This window comes from Neomonachus schauinslandi, chromosome 9 (genome assembly GCF_002201575.2).
Source record: "Neomonachus schauinslandi chromosome 9, ASM220157v2, whole genome shotgun sequence".
Classification (NCBI taxonomy): domain Eukaryota; kingdom Metazoa; phylum Chordata; class Mammalia; order Carnivora; family Phocidae; genus Neomonachus; species Neomonachus schauinslandi.
Window position 1 is genome coordinate 83,539,801 of NC_058411.1, and position 19,207 is coordinate 83,559,007.

The 19,207-nt window shown below is 40.6% G+C and overlaps 1 protein-coding gene across 1 annotated transcript in view; it reads right to left on the minus strand.

The window, feature by feature from the left end:
- Positions 1 to 6,022: 6,022 nt before the first annotated feature.
- Positions 6,023 to 19,207, minus strand: part of TTBK2 (tau tubulin kinase 2) — a 110,469-nt gene continuing 97,284 nt past the window's right edge. The window contains exons 13-14 of the mRNA XM_021695336.2: positions 10,559 to 11,832; positions 6,023 to 7,155 (exon numbers count right to left, since the gene is read on the minus strand). Coding sequence (XP_021551011.1) covers positions 6,693 to 7,155; positions 10,559 to 11,832 — 1,737 coding nt within the window. The 3' untranslated portion in view covers positions 6,023 to 6,692. The remainder of the gene's footprint in view (positions 7,156 to 10,558; positions 11,833 to 19,207) is intronic.

Sequence of the window (19,207 nt, forward strand, 5' to 3'; positions counted from 1 at the left end):
TTTTTCTAGGTCACTTCTGGATGTGGAACTGCATTTTATAGCAACATCTTCTGTTCCCTGTTGATTTTGTAACCTCTGGTGCATTCAATAACTTTATTAAATTAGAAAAATATTATTTCCCCTTTTTGAAAGCAAACCATCACACAAACAGAACTAGAGTGTGCATGCGGAATGAGTATTTTATTACTAGATTATAAAAATAAAATACAAAATAATTTTAAAACAGAACTTAAAACACTGTACAAAGCTTTAATATGATACAAATGGGAAAATTAAATAAATAATTACACTTTTATGTACAGATGGCCTATACAAAAGCACTCCATGTTTCTGCCAATACTCTTATGTCCTTGGTTGCCTGAGCAAAAATGCATAAAGAGGGCTGCTTGGAGGGAAAACGACAATACAATACCTTTGGAGGTATTTCAAAGAGCAACTTCGTATCACTCTGGTTTCATGAAGAGGAGGAGAAAGGGAGAAAAACTGTGGGATTACTAAAGTCTTCTATCCTAACTTACTGGTTTTGCTCAACAAGAGACTACTTCTGGTTTGTGGTTCAATCTGTTGTAACAGCTGCCAGTAGTTCATAACTTTCAAGAATTGTATCTAAGTCAAAACTAGATGTCTCCCCCTCTTTTTTCCTAAAAGCTGCAAACCGGTAAGTAGATGACCCAGTGAAATCAGCGCTGGCAATTTTAGGAATGGGAGTCAGGAGGGGGACGGGAACTGTGCAGGAGGGAGTGTGTGGGCTCAAGCATGGGTCATCTGATCAGTTCTCTTCTTTGTTCAATTCACTCAGTCCAATTTCGGAGCCCCAAGTGGCAGAGTGTTGTGTTTCTTTCATCTTCTTAACTGTATTTCTGAATGCTTTTTTACCTCAGTGAACTAATTTATCTATGTTGTGAATCATTTAAAAAGAAAATAGTTTTGAAGAGTCCTAAGGGCTTTCCCCTCCCTGGGTTGCTCCCTAAGATAAATCACATTCAAGCCCTGGTCACTTTTTTTATCGTGGGTGAATGAAGAACAAAGCCCAGATTCCCAATATGGGGAAATGCTGTGAATGCATTTGTTAAGGATTTTACACTGTGTACTCTAAGGTGAGGAGAAAGAGTCATATGGCAAGGATAGTGTATATTAAAAACTAGGGTTTACTCAATGTTTTTAGCTGGGTGAGTGAACACTTCTGTACACAATATGAAACAGTATTAAACTAACTGAAGAGAGAGGTAAAATTCCTATCATTAGTGTGTAAAATTATGTCACGGGCAAATTCTCTAGTCACACGGGCTCAAAGGTCTGCCTCATGGAATCCTATTCTCTAGGTCGAGGAACCCAGAACCACTGGCCCAGGGGTACCGAAGACACATGGCAGCATCACTGGTGACACGTACTGTGCCCACACTGTCACTTCCAATTTAACAGGCAGGCTCTGTTCAAGTTCCACAGGATCATGAAGGAAAAGGCTTCACCTCCTTTACATGTCTCCTCAGACCAAAGATCCAGCAAAGTGTAAGGAAATATTCAAATCATTACATGACTAAATCATTACTTGCTGGCTATTCAGTTTTTTGAGATCGTGGTATAACCACAAAGTGATCTTGATCTTGTCCCATACTTTCATTTTCTGATCCAGATTTGCTCAAGGGGAATAATTAAACATCCAGTTTACATTTTGAAAGTCAGAGCAGATTATCACAACTCAGTTAGACAATGTACTGATGGGCCAAGACTCTGTCATCATTTCATGTCCAGCCAAGGATTTCTCAGGGACTGAGGTGTGCAGCATCCAGATTCCCCTTTAAATTCATAGGGACCCTAGTTCCATGTCTTGGAGTTACCTAAGAACTACAGGACTTCCCCGGACACCTCCTGCACATCTCCCTTGCACTGTCGACAACAGATTCTGCAGGCTCCCAAGACTGTCTGGGTTAACATTCTCCTAATTCCAAAGAGGCAGCCCAGCTATTGAGAAAATCCAATGACAGATGTTTCCACACTCCTCCCCCATCCTCCCAGTGTACCCCAGAGCTCTCCTAGATGACAGCAGGGGAGTGGGGTGTCCGAACCACCACCTGGGGGTTTCCATGCACCACGTCCTCCCGTGTGGTCTGAGGAGCTGCAGCTGCTGCGTGTTCCCTTCTCTAAGTTAAGTTCTAAATCAACACCTCTGGATTCGGGACTCGGGTGACTATTGACCTGTGGGGACTACCATAGTGGTTACATACCTTAATCCTGTAATACTTTTTGTGTGAAAACCTAGATAAGTAACTCTTCCGCAAATAAACTGTACAGACCCAAACTCAAGCAAGTTGAGTAAGTCCGCTGTCATCAACCATTCTAGCTCTCCTCAGTGATACAGGTGCCAAAATATGTCCCCCTTTAGGCAAAGTCCCAGCACATCTGTGGTAAATGCACATAAACAGAAGTGGGCAGAATATAAAAAAGTGAATGCAAACAACTTAATTCCAAAATACATGAACATGACAGAAGAAGTGATTCTCTAACATACGCCATGTTTTGATAGATACAAAGAAATGAACAAAATTTTAAAATGTGAAAACTTTGATCTCCAAGACTAAATCTAGACTTATCTACAAATTAATATATTTCCAAATAGCCAGACTAAGATGCATTTTTTCCCCTAAGCCTAACTCTGAATTCCGGATCCTGTTTCTCCTATTGCCAATTTCTAATGTTAGATTAAGAATGTAGTTCCTAGAACAAAGAATCCTCTAGGGAAGAAGCATCTGTTTTTAATTCAAAGCTATCGGGTACAGGAAAACTAATTATAGTTTTAACTATCGGTGTCTTGGTTTACAAAACATGCACCAATGTACACTTTTTCCTTGTAGACTGAATGCAACCATAGAAACATCTGCATAAAAATCTGTGGCCTGGAAGGAATCTATGATGATTATCAAAGAGCCTCAAGTTCCCCTAGTGGCTAGGAGCTGAATAGAGATACTGCACGAGTAGTCCACTGAATCAGTAAGCAGCTGGGATTTGTTTAGTATTTTAAAGCAAATAATACAAAGTGGATAATGATACCCACAACAGTGGGTATCAATTATCATGTTGCTACTTATCTAGGACTGGACTGACTTGGTAACTTTTACAAAAAAACATTCACTTCGCACCATGCAACTTAAGAAATGCAAGACCAGCTTACACACCGAGGTGGGAATGACAGCGCGCGCCTGAGACTTACCATTCAAAGATGTTTACAGTCTGTGCTTTAAGGTTACATTTGATATGATCCAATTTTCCTTTGTTCGCTCTACATTAAAGTTAAATGCCTTGATGCTGTGCAAAAGATGACCAGGTGAAATACTAATATTTCAACCCATCTGTATACCCTGGAGATTTGGCGGCATAATGTAAGAAGAATGCTGTCTACAGGGACTGAGCTGGTGCGAATCCATTTTCTGCTCCACCCAAGTAACTCCAGAGACTAGACATGGCAGGGTAAAGGCAAGTATGACTAGGGTTGCCATCGTGCCTTGAGAGGAGAAACCAGGAGGCACTTGATTTTCAAAAGATAGTTTTGACTTTTGCCCCATACTACTTTTAGTATAGTTTGGCTTGACTTTAATTAATGGCCGTGTCCCTCATCTTAGGTAAAATAACCAAAGTGGTTTAAAATTACTTGGATGATCTATGTTTGTCACTGAAATCTGAAATATGCCATCACTAAAAAAACCCAAAATAAATTTAAAAAAAAAAAGGAACTAAAACAACAAACAACTCATTCTCTGTATCATACCTTAAAATAAAACATAATAAAAAATCCTTGTGCCAAAAATGTTTTGCTCAGGGCTGCCAACTTCTCTTTTTAGCCTAAGACACTGAACATCTAAAAGCACAAACTATGCTTTTAAAAACCATAAGTAAATCTCTATATGATAGTACTTTTAAGTGGACCTATTGATACATATGATATAACTAGTCTGTTTTCTTTTGAAAGTATCAGAGCTGAAACATCTTTGGTTAATTCTTTCCTCTACATGCAAAATAAAGTATTCTTATACACTGAGGCTATTTCTCTCTGGATATGGAGTTCGTCAGTGCCATCTAGAAAAGGGGGCAACACAGTGGAAGAGTTGGGAGAAAAACAGAAGAAACCAAGAGAGAGAAAACACCCAATTGCCATGTTGCCATCACTGTCTGTTTTGACTGCTAGAAAAGAAATACCAATAAGAAATAACACACACACCACAACTATAACCTCATCCGCTTTTCCAGTGGTTATGAAGGGCGCATTTCTGACGACAGGGGTCAGGATTTAAAGCTGGCTACTTTTAGCACAATTTAGCTAATACAAGGGAAAAAAGAAGTTAATTCCTTAATTGTAGATTACTCCCTCACCATCCAAAAAATAGTGAGGTGAAAAGAGGAATGTAAAATGGCAATTTTTAAGAGATTTTTTTCTTTAAATCAATTTATATCAGACCCATGATTATCATCCCAGCTTATCCCCTTTAACCATAAGGACAGAATTATGTGATTAATGTGACAAATTTTTGAGCCAGTATCACAAGCCTGACCCGGTAATTTTTTCTCCTATTAACATCTTTTAAAAGTGAAAATTAAATAACCTATCTTGGCTTGAAGGCTGCCAACCCTTGCATTATACACAAAGAAGGCAAGAAGAATCTGAAGTGTCCCATGCCAAGAACATATTTTCAGAAAATGAAGACAGGCAAGGCCCAAGTGTACGCGAGGCACACAATAAAAAGGAATTTCACCATCTGTGATCTTGAAATTACAAATGGAGAATGAGTTTATATAAGCATATGTTTCTCTATATATTTATAAATATTTATATCATTTACCATGAAGACATGCAAGTAGTGTTATAGCAACTATTATACAAATATGATACAGAAGGACTGGTCTTCCAATATTACAGTTGCTTTAGTTAAACAGCAAATATGTCTTATCTATTGCATTCCTCTGTAGTGCTTGAAACCGGAGAGAAATTAAGATTCCACACTATGCTACATTTCTTACAGGAGATCATATAGGACTTGATAGTGTTTGGAGTTTCGGTTTGTTCTTTTTTTTTTTTTTTTTTTTTTAAAAAGCTCAACACAGATAAAGGGAACAAGAGAAGTTCAGTGCAGCTTCAGGGCAGCTTTGAGGCAGCATTAGAATGTATTTGCTTGGTGAGGAAATATACTTTTTGTTTTGTTTTGTTTTGTTTTTTTTCCTGTTTTCCAATTCAACCATATTAGATTTGGCAGCAAACACAAGGTCAAAGAGAAAGCACAGATGTTTGCTAGAAGGCGAATTTCAACAGCAAGCAGACCAATTTACCTGACCTCAATCAGGTCTTTACAACACAAAACACCTACAGAGTAGAAAAGAGCCCATTTGAAAAATCTAGCATAATTTACTTTTGCCGGATTCCTGTTAGCAGAAGAGTGAAATTAGAACAAATATGCTCCTCCTCGCAGCTTTATAAATTGAGGTTACAAGGGAATCAGGTCCAAAAGCCCAAATATTCAAACTAAAGCACAGGAGAAGCAGGTAATAAAACATTAAAAGATAAATACTGAGCCTAAATTTATTTCCCCAGATACTCATTCCTTATTGGCTAAATGTATATAAAATACAAAGTTTGAGGATTATAAGCCTCAACAACGTACCTAATTTCTGTTTTTCTTTCTAAATCTCTAAGAGCATAAAGTCACATTGCACAGCATTATACTTCCCTGGTATCATCTTGGAGGTTGATATTGCAAACAGTCAGTCTCCAGAAGACCTAAGAAAGCAAGGTCTACTCTGGTTGGTCTTCCTTCCACAAGGAGGAAACAGAGGGGGAGAGGTTTCTTTTGTCTTAAAGGGTATTCACCCCACCCTGTCCCTCTGTCCCCAAAGCTCGAATGCCTGTGCAGTAAGCTCTGTTTCCACTTCTCCTTCCTTTACCTAAGTTTCAGTAGCTCTTTTTCACAATAAAAATATACTGAGTTAAGAACTGTTAACTTACTTTTTTCTGGTCCACAGAAAAATATTAGGGGACTAAAAACACAACTGGACTTGAAATTCTCAGCATGTGCTGCTAAAAGCATATTAGAATGCATTGTTAAAATAAGGGAGATTGCATCCGGGGAGATAACTTTAAAAACTGAAATCCAGGAAGGGTAGTAGGAGTGAGGCAAAGTAAAGGTGTGAACTCTCAATACACCAGTAAACACACACAAGCCTCGGGGATATGAGCACTGGCTTCCCAGCAACAGACTGGTTGCATATCCTCCTATTGGAGCAATTCTGACTCTCTAAGGTTGGGAAGTTTTGAATGAAAATATTAAAACAAGAAATTTCACTTTTGCTATATAATCTTTAACAATGCCTTAAAAAAACAGGCCAAACCCCTTAAAATTCCATTCCATTTCCTACCGTCAACTCTTTTGTTTCAAAGGCAGCTGAAAAATGAGAGTTCATTTAATCTCCCCCGTGGATTTTGCTGGATTGCCCCTTCCTATGCAAAGGCATTGATCCCTGACCTGCTTGCTGCCTGCCTTAGGTAATTCCTTATCATATATTTATGTCTTCTTATAAATAATTTATCATGTTACTTTCTTTTGCAAGAGAAGATCAACACTGATTTTTTAAATAGACAGTACAGGGCCACACATGCATCAGGTTTAGGAGGAAGATCTCACACCTTTCACAGAGATGCAGCCCAGCTCCTATCTGCTGAGTTTAGTAGCTGACTTACTCTTCCCTGGGGGGGCTTTGGTGCCGGCCGAGTGGTGGTGGAGGCTGCTGGATCCTTTCAGGCCATTCTTGCTGGGTTTGCAATGCTCCTGTTGGCAGGACCTCCTGGAGGAGGAAGATCCTGAGTGGCTGGGAGGTGACTTGCTTCTCCCCAGATGCGGGGATGAACTCCTCTGGTCATGGTGGGGCCGTCCAGCCCTGGATGGTGAGGAGCTGGACGTGCGAGGCAAGGAAGAGCTTCGAGGAGAGGCACTGGGACTCCTGCGGGGGACAACTGGACTCTTGGGTGGTGTTTTTGGATTGTGAGGGGATCCTGGACTCTTGCACTGAGTAGTGCTCCGGGGCTTCTGAGATCCATTTTGAAGAATTTGGGCCAGGCGGGAGAAAAGGTCTGAGTCGGAATTGCTACTCCCTAGGACTTTATATCTGCGGAGCCTTTAAAAGAACAGAGAAGAATTCTTTTCATTTTAATTCAAGTGTGTCCGGAAAGTCACAGCGTCCTAATGATAATGTATATAATGCGAGTCAAGTCAGTGAACACTGGAAACAGAGTTACTCTTTCACACACCAGTTGTAAGAGCCTGGACAAATTACTTAACCTCCCCCCCACCTTTTTTTTGAGTGAAGTATAGTTGACATACAATGTTACATTCATTTCAGGTATACAGCATAGTGATTCCACAATTCTATACATTACACATGTTCACCATGATAAATTTTGTTACTATCTGTCACTGTACAAAGTTATTACAATATCATTGACTATATTCTTTTTGCTGTACTTTCCATCCCTATGACTTACTTATTCTATAACTTAAAAGTTCATACCTCTTACTCCCTGCCCCCCTCGTCACCTCTTTCGCCCATCCCTCCCACTCCACTCCCCTCTGGCAACCACCGGTTTGTTCTCTGTATTTATGAGTCTGTTTCTGTTTGCTTGCTTGTTCATTTTGTGTTTTTAGATTTCACATGTAAATGTGAAAATACCATATGATTTCACTTGTATGTATTTGGGTTTTGTCTTTCTCTAATTTCACTTCGTATAATACCCTCTAAATCTATCCATGTTGTAAATGGCAAGATTTCATTCTTTTTTATGGCTGAGCAATATTCTATTACATGTATATCCCCCCTCCCCCACATCTTTACCATTCATCCATCAGTGGACACTTACGTTGCTTCCATATCCTGGCTACTGTAAATAATGCTGCTGTAAACATAGGGGTGCACATATCTTTTCGAATTAGTATTTTGTTTTCTTTGGGTAAATACCCAGCAGTGAAATTACTGGATTGGATGGTAGTTCTATTTTTCATTTTTTGAGGGAATTCCATACTGTTTTCCATAGTTGCTGCATAAATCACATTCTCACCAGTAGTGCATGTAACCGCTCCTAGCTTTTAATGGGAATGTTATCTACCTCCCAGGATTACTGAGCAACCAAGAACAATGGCCCAAGTAAAGTATTTAGCTGGCTGACTGCCATTCAGAAGGACGTAAGTGTTGTTAGTCCCTTTCCTCCTATGGTATGTTTGCTCTTCTTTTTTTAAGTTTTTATTTAAGTAATCTGTATACCCAACATGGGGCTCAGACTCATGACCCCAAGATGAAGAGTCGCACACTCTTCTGACTGAGCCAGCCAGGCACCCTGGCATGTTTGTTCTTCTAATTTTAGGATCAACTTAATGAAACGTCTCTAGCATGTTAGTGAGAGAGAGAGTAAGCCATTTAGTTTAAGGCTCCCACGACAGAAATTTGGCATGTGTATATGCAAACATTAAACCCCACAACATGAAGTGTACTCACCAACAGCAGGAACTACAGATCGAAGTATATTTCAACCTCATTTAACACTTTGCAAAAGGAAAGCATAGTCACTGGTTTCTCTGGGCCTCAGTTTCTGTCCCTGACAACAGTCTGAGATTCAAGAGAGCTGGGTTTGGAGACCGATTGCCCTGTCTTACTGGCAACTGAGCTTGGGCCTTAGAATTCTAAATCTAGAGAATATCCATATGAGTATCAGTGTCTTCTCTGCCCTAAATGTCTTTCTGTCTCAGCCTAAAATTCATTCAGTTAAAGAATTTAAACCTCAAACTGCTGGGGCACCTGGGCGGCTCAGTCGGTTAAGCGTCTGCCTTTGACTCAGGTCATAATCCTGGGTCCTGGGATCGGGCCCCGTGTCAAGCCCTATGTTGGGTTCTGTGCTCAGTGGGGAGCCTGCTTCTCCCTCTCCCTCTGCCCTTCTCCGCTCATGCTCGCTCACTCTCTCAAATAAAAAAAAAAAAAACCAACAAAACTTCAAACTCCTGACATGCCCCTCCTTAAAGAAGGGAGTGGGAAAAGAACTTCCAAGGCTGTATTAGTCCCTCAGGATGCAGGGGCATAAATATCTCCATCATAGGTCAGCAACAGCTACTAATTTTTTCTCTGAATTTTCTCTCCTCCTTTCCCACCATCTACTTATTCTAACATGATGAAACTCATTCTGGTTAAGCCTACCCTCATGGATGTTATAGTAAAATACGAAGAATGGAATAAAAGAATTCTTCTGTGCCAGGACCTACGTGGGAAAGTTGAGTGACCTCTGAGTTCCCAGATGAGGCCCAGGCTGGTGATTTCTGTAATATCTGACACAATGCCACCCGCGTGGCTTGGCTGCTAAATGCCACCTTTAAGGGACACATGAAGTGCTAAGTAGTAAGTGATAATCCAGATCTGTTTGCTGTAGTCCAAAGCAGCTCAAGCCACAGATTGCAGCATCTTTATTAAATACAAAGGGCAAGCAGAAGGAAGAGGGGATGTGTGGCTACTGCTCATGGAATCACCTTTCTAAAATGTCTCAAATGACTGCTGTTCACTCATCACCATTCTTCCTGTGGAAGTCTAGTCCCACTGGCACTTCAAATCCAATGTTTGGTTACACTGGACCTGAAACCCTATGGCAACTCAGAACTAAACTTAGCTAAGGGGAGCAAGTTCTGCTGGGTAATGATACAGATAGAATCTCACTTTAACACATTTCAGAATCCATAACAATAATCCATATTGTTGTACTATCTAGAACAGGCTATGGTCTTCATGTACTTTAATTTTCACCTGGTTTTTGTTCAAAGGCCATCCTTTTTCTCATTCTTCTCCAAGGGTTGAGACCTTTCTAGTCTGTGGAATGAGTAATGACTCTCCAAGGAAAGCACTCTTAACTGGTTTAACACCTCCCAATCGTTTCCCCTCTTCTTTAAAATATAATCACCCTATGGTCAACTATACATGAGAATACTTCAGTAAACAAGTATATACCATATAGTAAGTATTAAAGTAATACTTTTATTATGTATGGCTGTGTCATCAGACCTAGGGAAACTGCCTGTAGGGTGTTTGTGTTTGTTTAATTCATTATAATCAAATAAACAGCACTGTGACCAGGACCCATTCATCAAATTATGGACACAGTCTTTTTCACTAGAATTTGACATCATAATGACATCTCTTATAATGGGATTCTGACTAGAAAAAGCTGGAAAATTATTGAGTATCTAGTTAACATGGACTAGAAGAGAAGTAACCTTGGTTGCATGCTAATGAAGCTCTACATGTATGCAACCGTATTCGATCCTCCCCAAACCACTAAGGGTCATACTGCTAGAAAGCGGGAGTGCTAAGAATGAACTTGGATCAGTATGATCCCTTCTTCTACACTTGGAAAAGGCTTGGGAAAGGCAGGGAAGGAAACAGATCGTCAGAAGCAGGCAACAGAGAAATGAAGCCACTGATGTAACATAATCAAGCAGACACAGAGCGAACGCTACACATTTAACACAGTAGGAACACAGAAGGTTACCTGGCTTCCACTCCAGGCCTTGTGGGAGGCTTCCCTGGTGGTGGCCGAGGCAAGAACTGAGCTGAAGTTGCGCTACTGACTTGGTCTGTGTTGACCCATGAAACTGGCCTTGGGATTTTGCTCTTTCTGGACTGGGAAATGATGGGTGACAGAAAACTGTCCTCGGCTGATCTGCTCAGGTGCGAGTCTACAGTCAGTCTCGAAAAGGGAGCAAAGACTTCCTCCTCAGAGAAGGGAGCAGGAACAGTGGCTAGTCTCTCCTCCAGCAATTTATCAGAGGCACTTGAGAGGTCCCCAAGGAAAGACCTGAGTTGCCTTTTTTCCACCAGAAGCCTGATGAGGTCTGGCTGATAAGCTTTCTTTTGGAGGAGCTTTTCTTTTGCAGAGACTGGAGAGGAAGATTCAAAAGTTGAGTCTATCTCTTGTGCTAAAACAGGGATTCGGCTGTGTCTAGTTACAAAGGATGACCTAATCACGTCCTTCCGGAATGGGGGACAATGTTCACTCTCTGAAACACAATGAAATAATTCTCCATTCCTAGGAGCCACTTTCTCTCTCTTACCCTCTTGGTGCAAAAAAGTAGACAGGTCCCCCTGCTGACCTGGCAAGTCTTCACTCCTGATGTCATCATCCTTAGATATCTTACTTTTTTGCATTGCTGCCACCTGACCTATCTGTCCTTCAACATATGGGTCAATGACTCGTGAAGAAATCTCTGAAGTTCCAACTGCCAGAAGCTTCATTATCTCATGATTTTTGTCTTGATTTGGCACTACACTAAAAGTCTGTGTCTTTGTCACATCAAGAGGTTCAGTAGTAGCTGAGTGATCCCTTTCCACAGTTACCAAGTCTCCTGGAAGGGAGGCGATCTCAATATAATGCTGCCCTTTACTTAACTTCTCATCTTCATTATCTGACCCTAGAAGATTGCTTTTCTCTTCGGTTTCCCTAGGGAGACTCTCAAATTCTCTCACAGCCAGTCTGTTATGGTCAGGAAGGTCTTTTGGTCCCAGGTTTTGAGATTTGTTACACTCTCTAATATTGGGTAACAAGTCATGACCAATATGATCTATCTGAAGCCCCAAGTCTGTTCTGCTTCCTCCACTAGGAGGTTCGCCCTCTGTTACAACTAGGCCAGAGAAGTTCTCCCTTGGAGAGTAAAGTTCCACGGTGGGTTCCACAGGCTGAAGGTCTTTCTTCTCTGGCTGTTGACCATAGTGAAAGCTTCCTGAAGTAGACTGTGTAGATGCCACAGAGGGTCTAGGAATTGTAATCTGAAGAGACAGGAGAAAAAATATTAGGCAATAATGTGGAATATAATGAAGATGCATCACTTGAAATTTCACACTTCAAATTCTAATTTAAAAGAGGAACACAGATGTTGACCAGGTCTGCCCAACTCCTACGTAAAATGAGCAACTCCAAATCAAAGTACATGACGCTCAAGTCTCCTACTCAGGAGCTGTACAAAGCAGTCTCCCTCTAGGCTCATCCCTGCCTTTTCTTTAGTCTGCTCTGTGCTCTGCAAGACTGACTTCTACAGACTGCACAACCCAGGCTCCCTTGCCTTCTGATTTCTGGCTGGGTTTGCTCAATGGGCATCAACAGAGCATCAGAGCTGGAGGAGAGAAAGGTTTGGGTATTATTAATATTTTTAAAAAGATTTATTTATTTATGAGAGAGAGAGAGAGGAGGAGCAGAGGGAGAAGGACAAGCAGACTCTGTGCTGAGTGGGGAGCCCGATATGGGGGCTCAATCCCAGGACCCTGAGATCATGACCTGAGCCAAAATCTGGAGTCAGATGCTCAACCGACTGCACCACCCAGGTACCCCAAGGTCTGGATATTAATTTTCTCTGCTTCCTGCCCAAGGGACGGCAGCTTTGGTGGTGGCTACATTCTACCACTTCTGGCCAGAGCTGCTATGGCATGGCCCTTCTCCCAGCTTTTGCTCCTTCTTCCTCCTCTTACAGGACTCAAGATAGAAATGGCTCCCTCCACTGATGATCCTGTTAGCTCTCTTAACTCTTCCCACACATTTTTTTTTTTTTAAGATTTTATTTGTTTATTTGACAGAGAGAGACACAGAGAGAGAGGGAACACCAGCAGGGGGAGTGGGAGAGGGAGAAGCAGGCTCCCCGCCCAGCAGGGAGCCTGATGCGGGGCTTGATCCCAGGACTCCCGGATCATGACCTGAGCCGAAGGCAGACGCTTAACGACTGAGCCACCCAGGCGCCCCTCTTCCCACACATCTGTAAAAAGCTCTTTTCAGTAAATTCTCTCCAAGTCCCCTTGAGTGTGCCAGCTATTCTCTGCCAGATTCCAGATACAGGATTATAGGAAACAATTACTGGCAAATTATTGTACGTTTAAAAACTCCAGATTTAGGGGTGCCTGGGTGGCTCAGTCAGCTTCCTCTCCCACTCCCACTCTTGTGTTCCCTCTCTCGCTGTCTCTTTCTCTGTCAAATAAGTAAATAAAATCTTAAAAAAATAAAAAAATAAAATAAAAACTCCAGATTTACATCCATCTTGTTTCCCCCATAACTCTTATCAATCAAACAATGTTAGGAATATTTTATCTTCCTATAAACAAAGACATACAAAGATGTTCCCTAATGTTTCATTATCTTCTTTAATTTTTTAAGGTTAAGCCTATGAGAAATTAAATTCTACCATCCCTCCACTGAGGTCATTTCAATTCTATGTGAATGAGATTCAATGTCTAATAAGAAGGTCCTATATTAAGACTCCTAAAGTTTCGGGCGCCTGGGTGGCTCAGTTGGTTAAGCGACTTCGGCTCAGGTCATGATCCTGGAGTCCCTGGATCGAGTCCCACATCGGGCTCCCTGCTCGGCGGGGAGTCTGCTTCTCCCTCTGACCCTCCTCCCTCTCATGTGTTCTCTCTCATTCTCTCTCTCTCAAATAAATAAATAAAATCTTTGGGAAAAAGAAAAAAAAGACTCCTAAAGTTTCTACATTTCCACATTTGTTAAAAGTAACATGTAAGAAAACAAAAGTGACATGTAAGGAGGCAGCAAATGTCAACCACATAAACTGGTATGGAAAAAAAGCCTTTCTGAGAAATGAAATAAGTCAAATTACTTAATGAAGCCAATTTAGTTCTAGGAAACTATGGAAATTGGTCTGAATTCAAAGCAAAATGAACTTGGAACTGTCGTGGGAGAATATGCTTAGACCCCACCTTAGTCCAAAGACATCAAGAAATCGATGTTGTTCCAGAGTCAGAGAAATGGTCTGGATCTGTTTCTGTGTGTGTCAGGAATACAATTAGGTTTAAGAACATGTAAAGCTTGTCCTGAGCCCAGCCCAGGAGAAAACACCTAACTAATGTCCTGAAATAGCTCCTGAACAGAACCAGTATCCTGAGGATCTGTCAGGTTAATTGAATGAAGACAGGCTGTTTGGGTTCAGGTGTGAATTCTTACAATAAGCCCAGACCTATAATGACCTTCGGGAAAAGGGAGTAAGTTCTAGTGGTGCTGCTGCCCTTCAGGAAGTCACCTCACACTTGTATCTCTTTCATTATTCTAAAATATATTCAGCAGATGGCAATTTTCTAGTGTATTTCAAAAATCATATAGAAACCTAAAATGTATAGTTACTTACTATTCAAAATGTAATTTTTAAGACCCAAGAGTGATGGTGATAAGAAAATCAGGTAAGAAGTTATAAAAATGCCAAATAACAAGGGATATGATTCTACCTACACTGAAAATAAACCAATAGTCACTTCATTATTATATGTAACTCCAAAAACATCAGCCAAATTAAATTCAGCAGTGTTTACAAAAATAACAGTCCACTGCTCTTTTGAGACTAGAGCTAGGGAATCCATGCACTTCTGAGCTTAACTCATCTTAGATTCAGGATATAAATGGATGGGTGTGTGTGTGTGTGTGTTATGAAAAAAGGGTGACAATCTTGTACACAGAAAAGATATAGGAACCACCAGACGGGAGAATCTATTTTCTTGAAAAAGATTCTGAGCACTTACGATAAACTGCATAAAATACTCTCATATTAATATTTCTATAGCACTTTAAATTTCTAAAATATTCCTAAAACCATTTTTACGAATTCCATTTCATATCTATTTTAATTGGGTGCTATTATTTACACAAATGTCACAAATGAGAAAAAAACCTGGTCCAAAAAAGTCAGGGATAGGACTTAAGGATTTTGAAAATCATGCATGGCATAACACAGCCTACTGGCATGCACTATACTCAAATGAAGTTTGGAAAAGAGTCTGCAAAAATATTATCTGATGAGACAAAAGGAGAAAAACCAAAGATCAATAGCCAGATGTAGAAAAAGGAAGACTAATTCTAAGTATAGCTGAAAATAACTTCCTTAAGCTTACACTGTAAGACACAAAAGCAATTTCCATATTTGGGACACTTTACAAACAGACTAAATCAATGATCCGCCAGTAAGCCATATGCATCTTTTATATCTTTAATTTCTATAATTTACAAACATCTCATTAAGGCATGAATTCACTCATGTCCTTTCTTCTGCTAACTGTGTAAGGTAACACCTTTTTACAGAACTAGAAAATGACCTCAGTATTTTCCATTTCTTTGATGTTAGTTTTACTAATGCCTACTACTCAGTTTGACTAACATCAGTCTCATTACTGTTTAGTTCAGATAAAGCAGCCTCATTATTTATAGGTATCCCATGTTTACAACTGGCCAGATAGCAAGAGACAATAAACTGCAAACTATTATTTACATTTAACTTATAAATAATTACCCTTTAACTTTCACCTAATTCAAGGATTGTATTAAGATAATAAAAACTTCGGGAAATCCAACATTCCTACCAAATAGCCTCTCTTCCAAATAAAAGGTATGTGATATATGAAATATCTAGATCTCATTTTGTTTTTTTGACAAATACTTTATGAGATATAGGTAGTAGAATAATTTATTGGTTTCTACTATTGCCAAGAGTAACGGAGTTATATGAGCACATTCCTGGTCTATTAAAAAACTTAAATTTTAAACATTCACATTTCTTTGGGCCATTCAAATTCCCCAAAGACTTCTTTTGTTTAAAGCATTTTTATGTGATACTTTATACAAGTGTGGAAAATTATGAATAAAACCAAAACACTATTGCTGAACCATGTTTTTGATATGTCAAATTTTTATTTCTAGAAAGAGTGCACAGTAATGATAACATGTGAGTAATAACCCTACACGCTAACACAATGTCCCACTCTCTCACTTACCCCTACTGCTCCCTCTGACCACATTTGTGTTGGTTACTATTGTTGAAGACGGTGCTGTAGCGTGACTTGGCTTATGGATGGGGGGGCTGGCAGGAGGAGGAGTGGGGCAGGCAGCAGTCTGCTACATGGGTGGGGAAAACCGAAAACCTGAAGCCTCAAGACCTAAGTAAACAAAAACGAGAAGTTCCTTTTTCCCTTCCCTGTTATCCCACTCCTCAGAGACAACCACTCCTCATTAATAGTTACGGTGTATTTAGTGGGATTGGAAACTCTTAAGAACTTTGTGGGGGTGCTGAAAATCATAGGCAAGCCACAACTACACCCAAACATTAGAAGTCACAGAAAAGACAGACTGAAATAAAAATATCTTTGGCTGGGCTGTGATTACACATCACATACATGACTACAGGATTTCACGGTCCGTTTTCAAGCCTCTTCATGCAATATTGGAAGACAATTCAGGTTTGAATCTAGTTCAACTTTTCCCAACTTCCATAACCTACAGATTTCTATCATAGCATCTCTAACACTTAAACTGAGTTTCCTCCCTCTACTAGCCTGAAGTCCCCTGAAAGCAGTGAGGAGACTCCCTGGGCTTTGAATTCTTTGATGCCTAGTCCAGTACTTGACACACAGGAAATGCTTGATAACTGTTGAACACGTGACTGACTCGGTCACTGGATGCTTGGGTCCTTTCCATGAAGCCTCTCCCAAGGGGCAGTCCAGTCCGTTATTTGAAGACTTCACAAATGGGCTTTCTTTACTTCCCAAATCAGACCATCCAATTTCTGATCTTTTCTGTTCACAGACTGAATTACACTATCATAGATAATTTCAGAGAAGTAACCACATACAAACAAAACTTTTCTATCATTACAAGGACCAAATTTTCCAGATCAAAAATAGGTATCCGTGGTCAGATGGAGGACATGTGGCCACTCCCCAGTCAGGGTACATGCAGTCAATGCAGATTTCTCCTGCAAAGTCCCTTTCAAGTTAATAGGTGGCAATTATTCCAGAAAGTCTTTACCTTTTCACATGATTAAAGTATACTATTAATACCTTCCATGGATCATTCCTTTTTTCAGTGGAGGCTCTTAGTAGCTCCATGAGCTTCCACATAGTCCCTCTAGTTTATACAAGGGCTCCAAACGGTCAGTGGGACACATTTCACTGGGAAAGCCATATGAAACTACTATTTCAAATAAGTTGTACCATTAAAATGTCTCTCAAGTTCTCACTGCAATTGTCATGGTTCAGTCCCTCATCGTATTTGCTCGGATGCCAAAGCCTCCTCACTGGCTGCTGCCACAGCCCATTTTCCCCCACTCAGCTCCCAAACAGCATGTTACTCCTCTCCCTCTATCTTGGCAGTTTCTTGTCCCACAGCCCACACACCTCAGCAGAGCTGGCCAATGCCCTTCATCACCTTACCTTCTGTAGCTCATCTTCAGCCTTTTTCCTTTGTCTTAAGGAAAGGGCACTTAGATTCTAGATCATTTAAACACTCTGAACTCCGGTGCTTTAAGCCTCTATGTCTCTGCACGTACTGTGTTCTCTGCCTGATGCCCCTGCATTTCTTCCGGCAATCTAATTCATCCTTCAGAGTCCTCTTACTTTTGAAGTGCACCTTAATCTCCCCAGAAAAAGATTTTTAATTTTTATTTCCTCCCCAATTATGAAAGTAGTGTATTTTTAAAATTTCAGTTTTCATGGTAAAAAAAAAAAATTAGAAAATAAAGTTTCAACAATAAAACCCCCCAATATCACACTCCTCAGTCCTAGGCAGATCCATCTGTGTCCTCACTTGTGTACACAGCTCCACCAGAATCGCTTCATGTTGTTAAGGTAACTGTTAGACGTGGGCCTTCAGTGCCAACCTGGCAGGGTGGTACCAACTGATTATCCCTGGGGTATAGCATAAAGCCTGGAACTTAAGAGACACTGAATAGAACTGAAGGAATGAAAAGAACAGAATTAAGGCAATGCAATCACTGCTGATCTGATTTTTGTAGGACTGGCATTGGTACTCCTGTAAATAGTCAGAGGAATCCTCTTATTAGATGCTGACTACCAGACAGATCACACAAAAAAATTATGTGACTCCCTTTCTTTCTCTCCTGCTCCCACTGTGTGCATTATTATACACTCCCTTTCTTTTTCTCAATGGCTATGAAACAAGTCAATGAGAAAATTCCTTCAGTATGTTGATAATCCCCTGGTGTGGGGAACAGAACAGAGAGTCTACTCTACCAGCCACCTGCCTCTTTATAGATCATCTCACTGTCCTACAGCTTGGTCTCATCAGTGCTAAAAAGGACAATATTCCCTCTGCTTGCTCCATAGACTTGTTGTTAGGATCAAATATCAAAGTATTCTATGAAATATAAATGTAAGATAATATGGTAGCCAGTCTCTAAATGGCCCCCAATGACCTCTACCTCCTGGTATTCATACCCTTGTATAGTCCGTCCCACATCGTAGCAGACGTGGTCCGCATGACCAACAGAAGGCAACAGAAGTGATGGTATGTCCCTTGTGAGATTAGGTTATAAAACAAACTATGGCTTCCATCATGGTGGAGGCTTCTTCACGCTACCACCGCACCCCTCCCCCATCTCTGTCTCTTTCTCTCCTCACACTGTGGGAAAGCCAGCTGCCACATCAAGAATGGAGAGGCCCACGTGGTGAGGAACCGAAGCCTCTGGCCAATAGCTACTGAGGAACTGAGGCCTGCCAACAGCCACTGAGTGTGCCTGGAAGTGGACCTTCCCATCCCGGTTGAACCTTACAATGATTTCAGCCCTAGCTGACAGCTTGACAGCAACCTCATGAGAGACCCTGAGCCAGAACCATTAGAGTGAGCCACTCCTGTGGTCTTAACCCTCAGAAACAGGGTGAAATAACTGTGTTGTTTAAAGCTGCTAAATTTGGGGTAATTTGTTACCCAGCAACAGGTAACATATTGGTGGTATTATTATTCCCCAGTCACATTTATACTGCTTCCAAGGTAATATTAAAATGAAGCACTTCCACTTCTACATTACTTTTCAAATCCAACCTTCTCCCTACCAACAGTGATTACCCAATGTCACATAAAACTGGTCACATTCTTCCCTACAGTTCCTGTCATTCTGGACTAGTAGTTAGACCTCTTTTGGAAGCAGTTCATTTTCTTTTCTTTTTCATCTCTACCCGTTCGTTTATGCTAGCTTAATTTTGTCTCTTCATTTTCTAATCAAAACATAATCTAATATTTCTCCTGTAAGCCAAAAGTTGGTCTTATTTACTCCCTGTAAATCCATGTTGTTTAGCATCTTTTTAGAAATGACCGACAGTGGGCAAATTTCAATACTGTTTACCCAAGGAAAAAAATTTAATTTCCAAC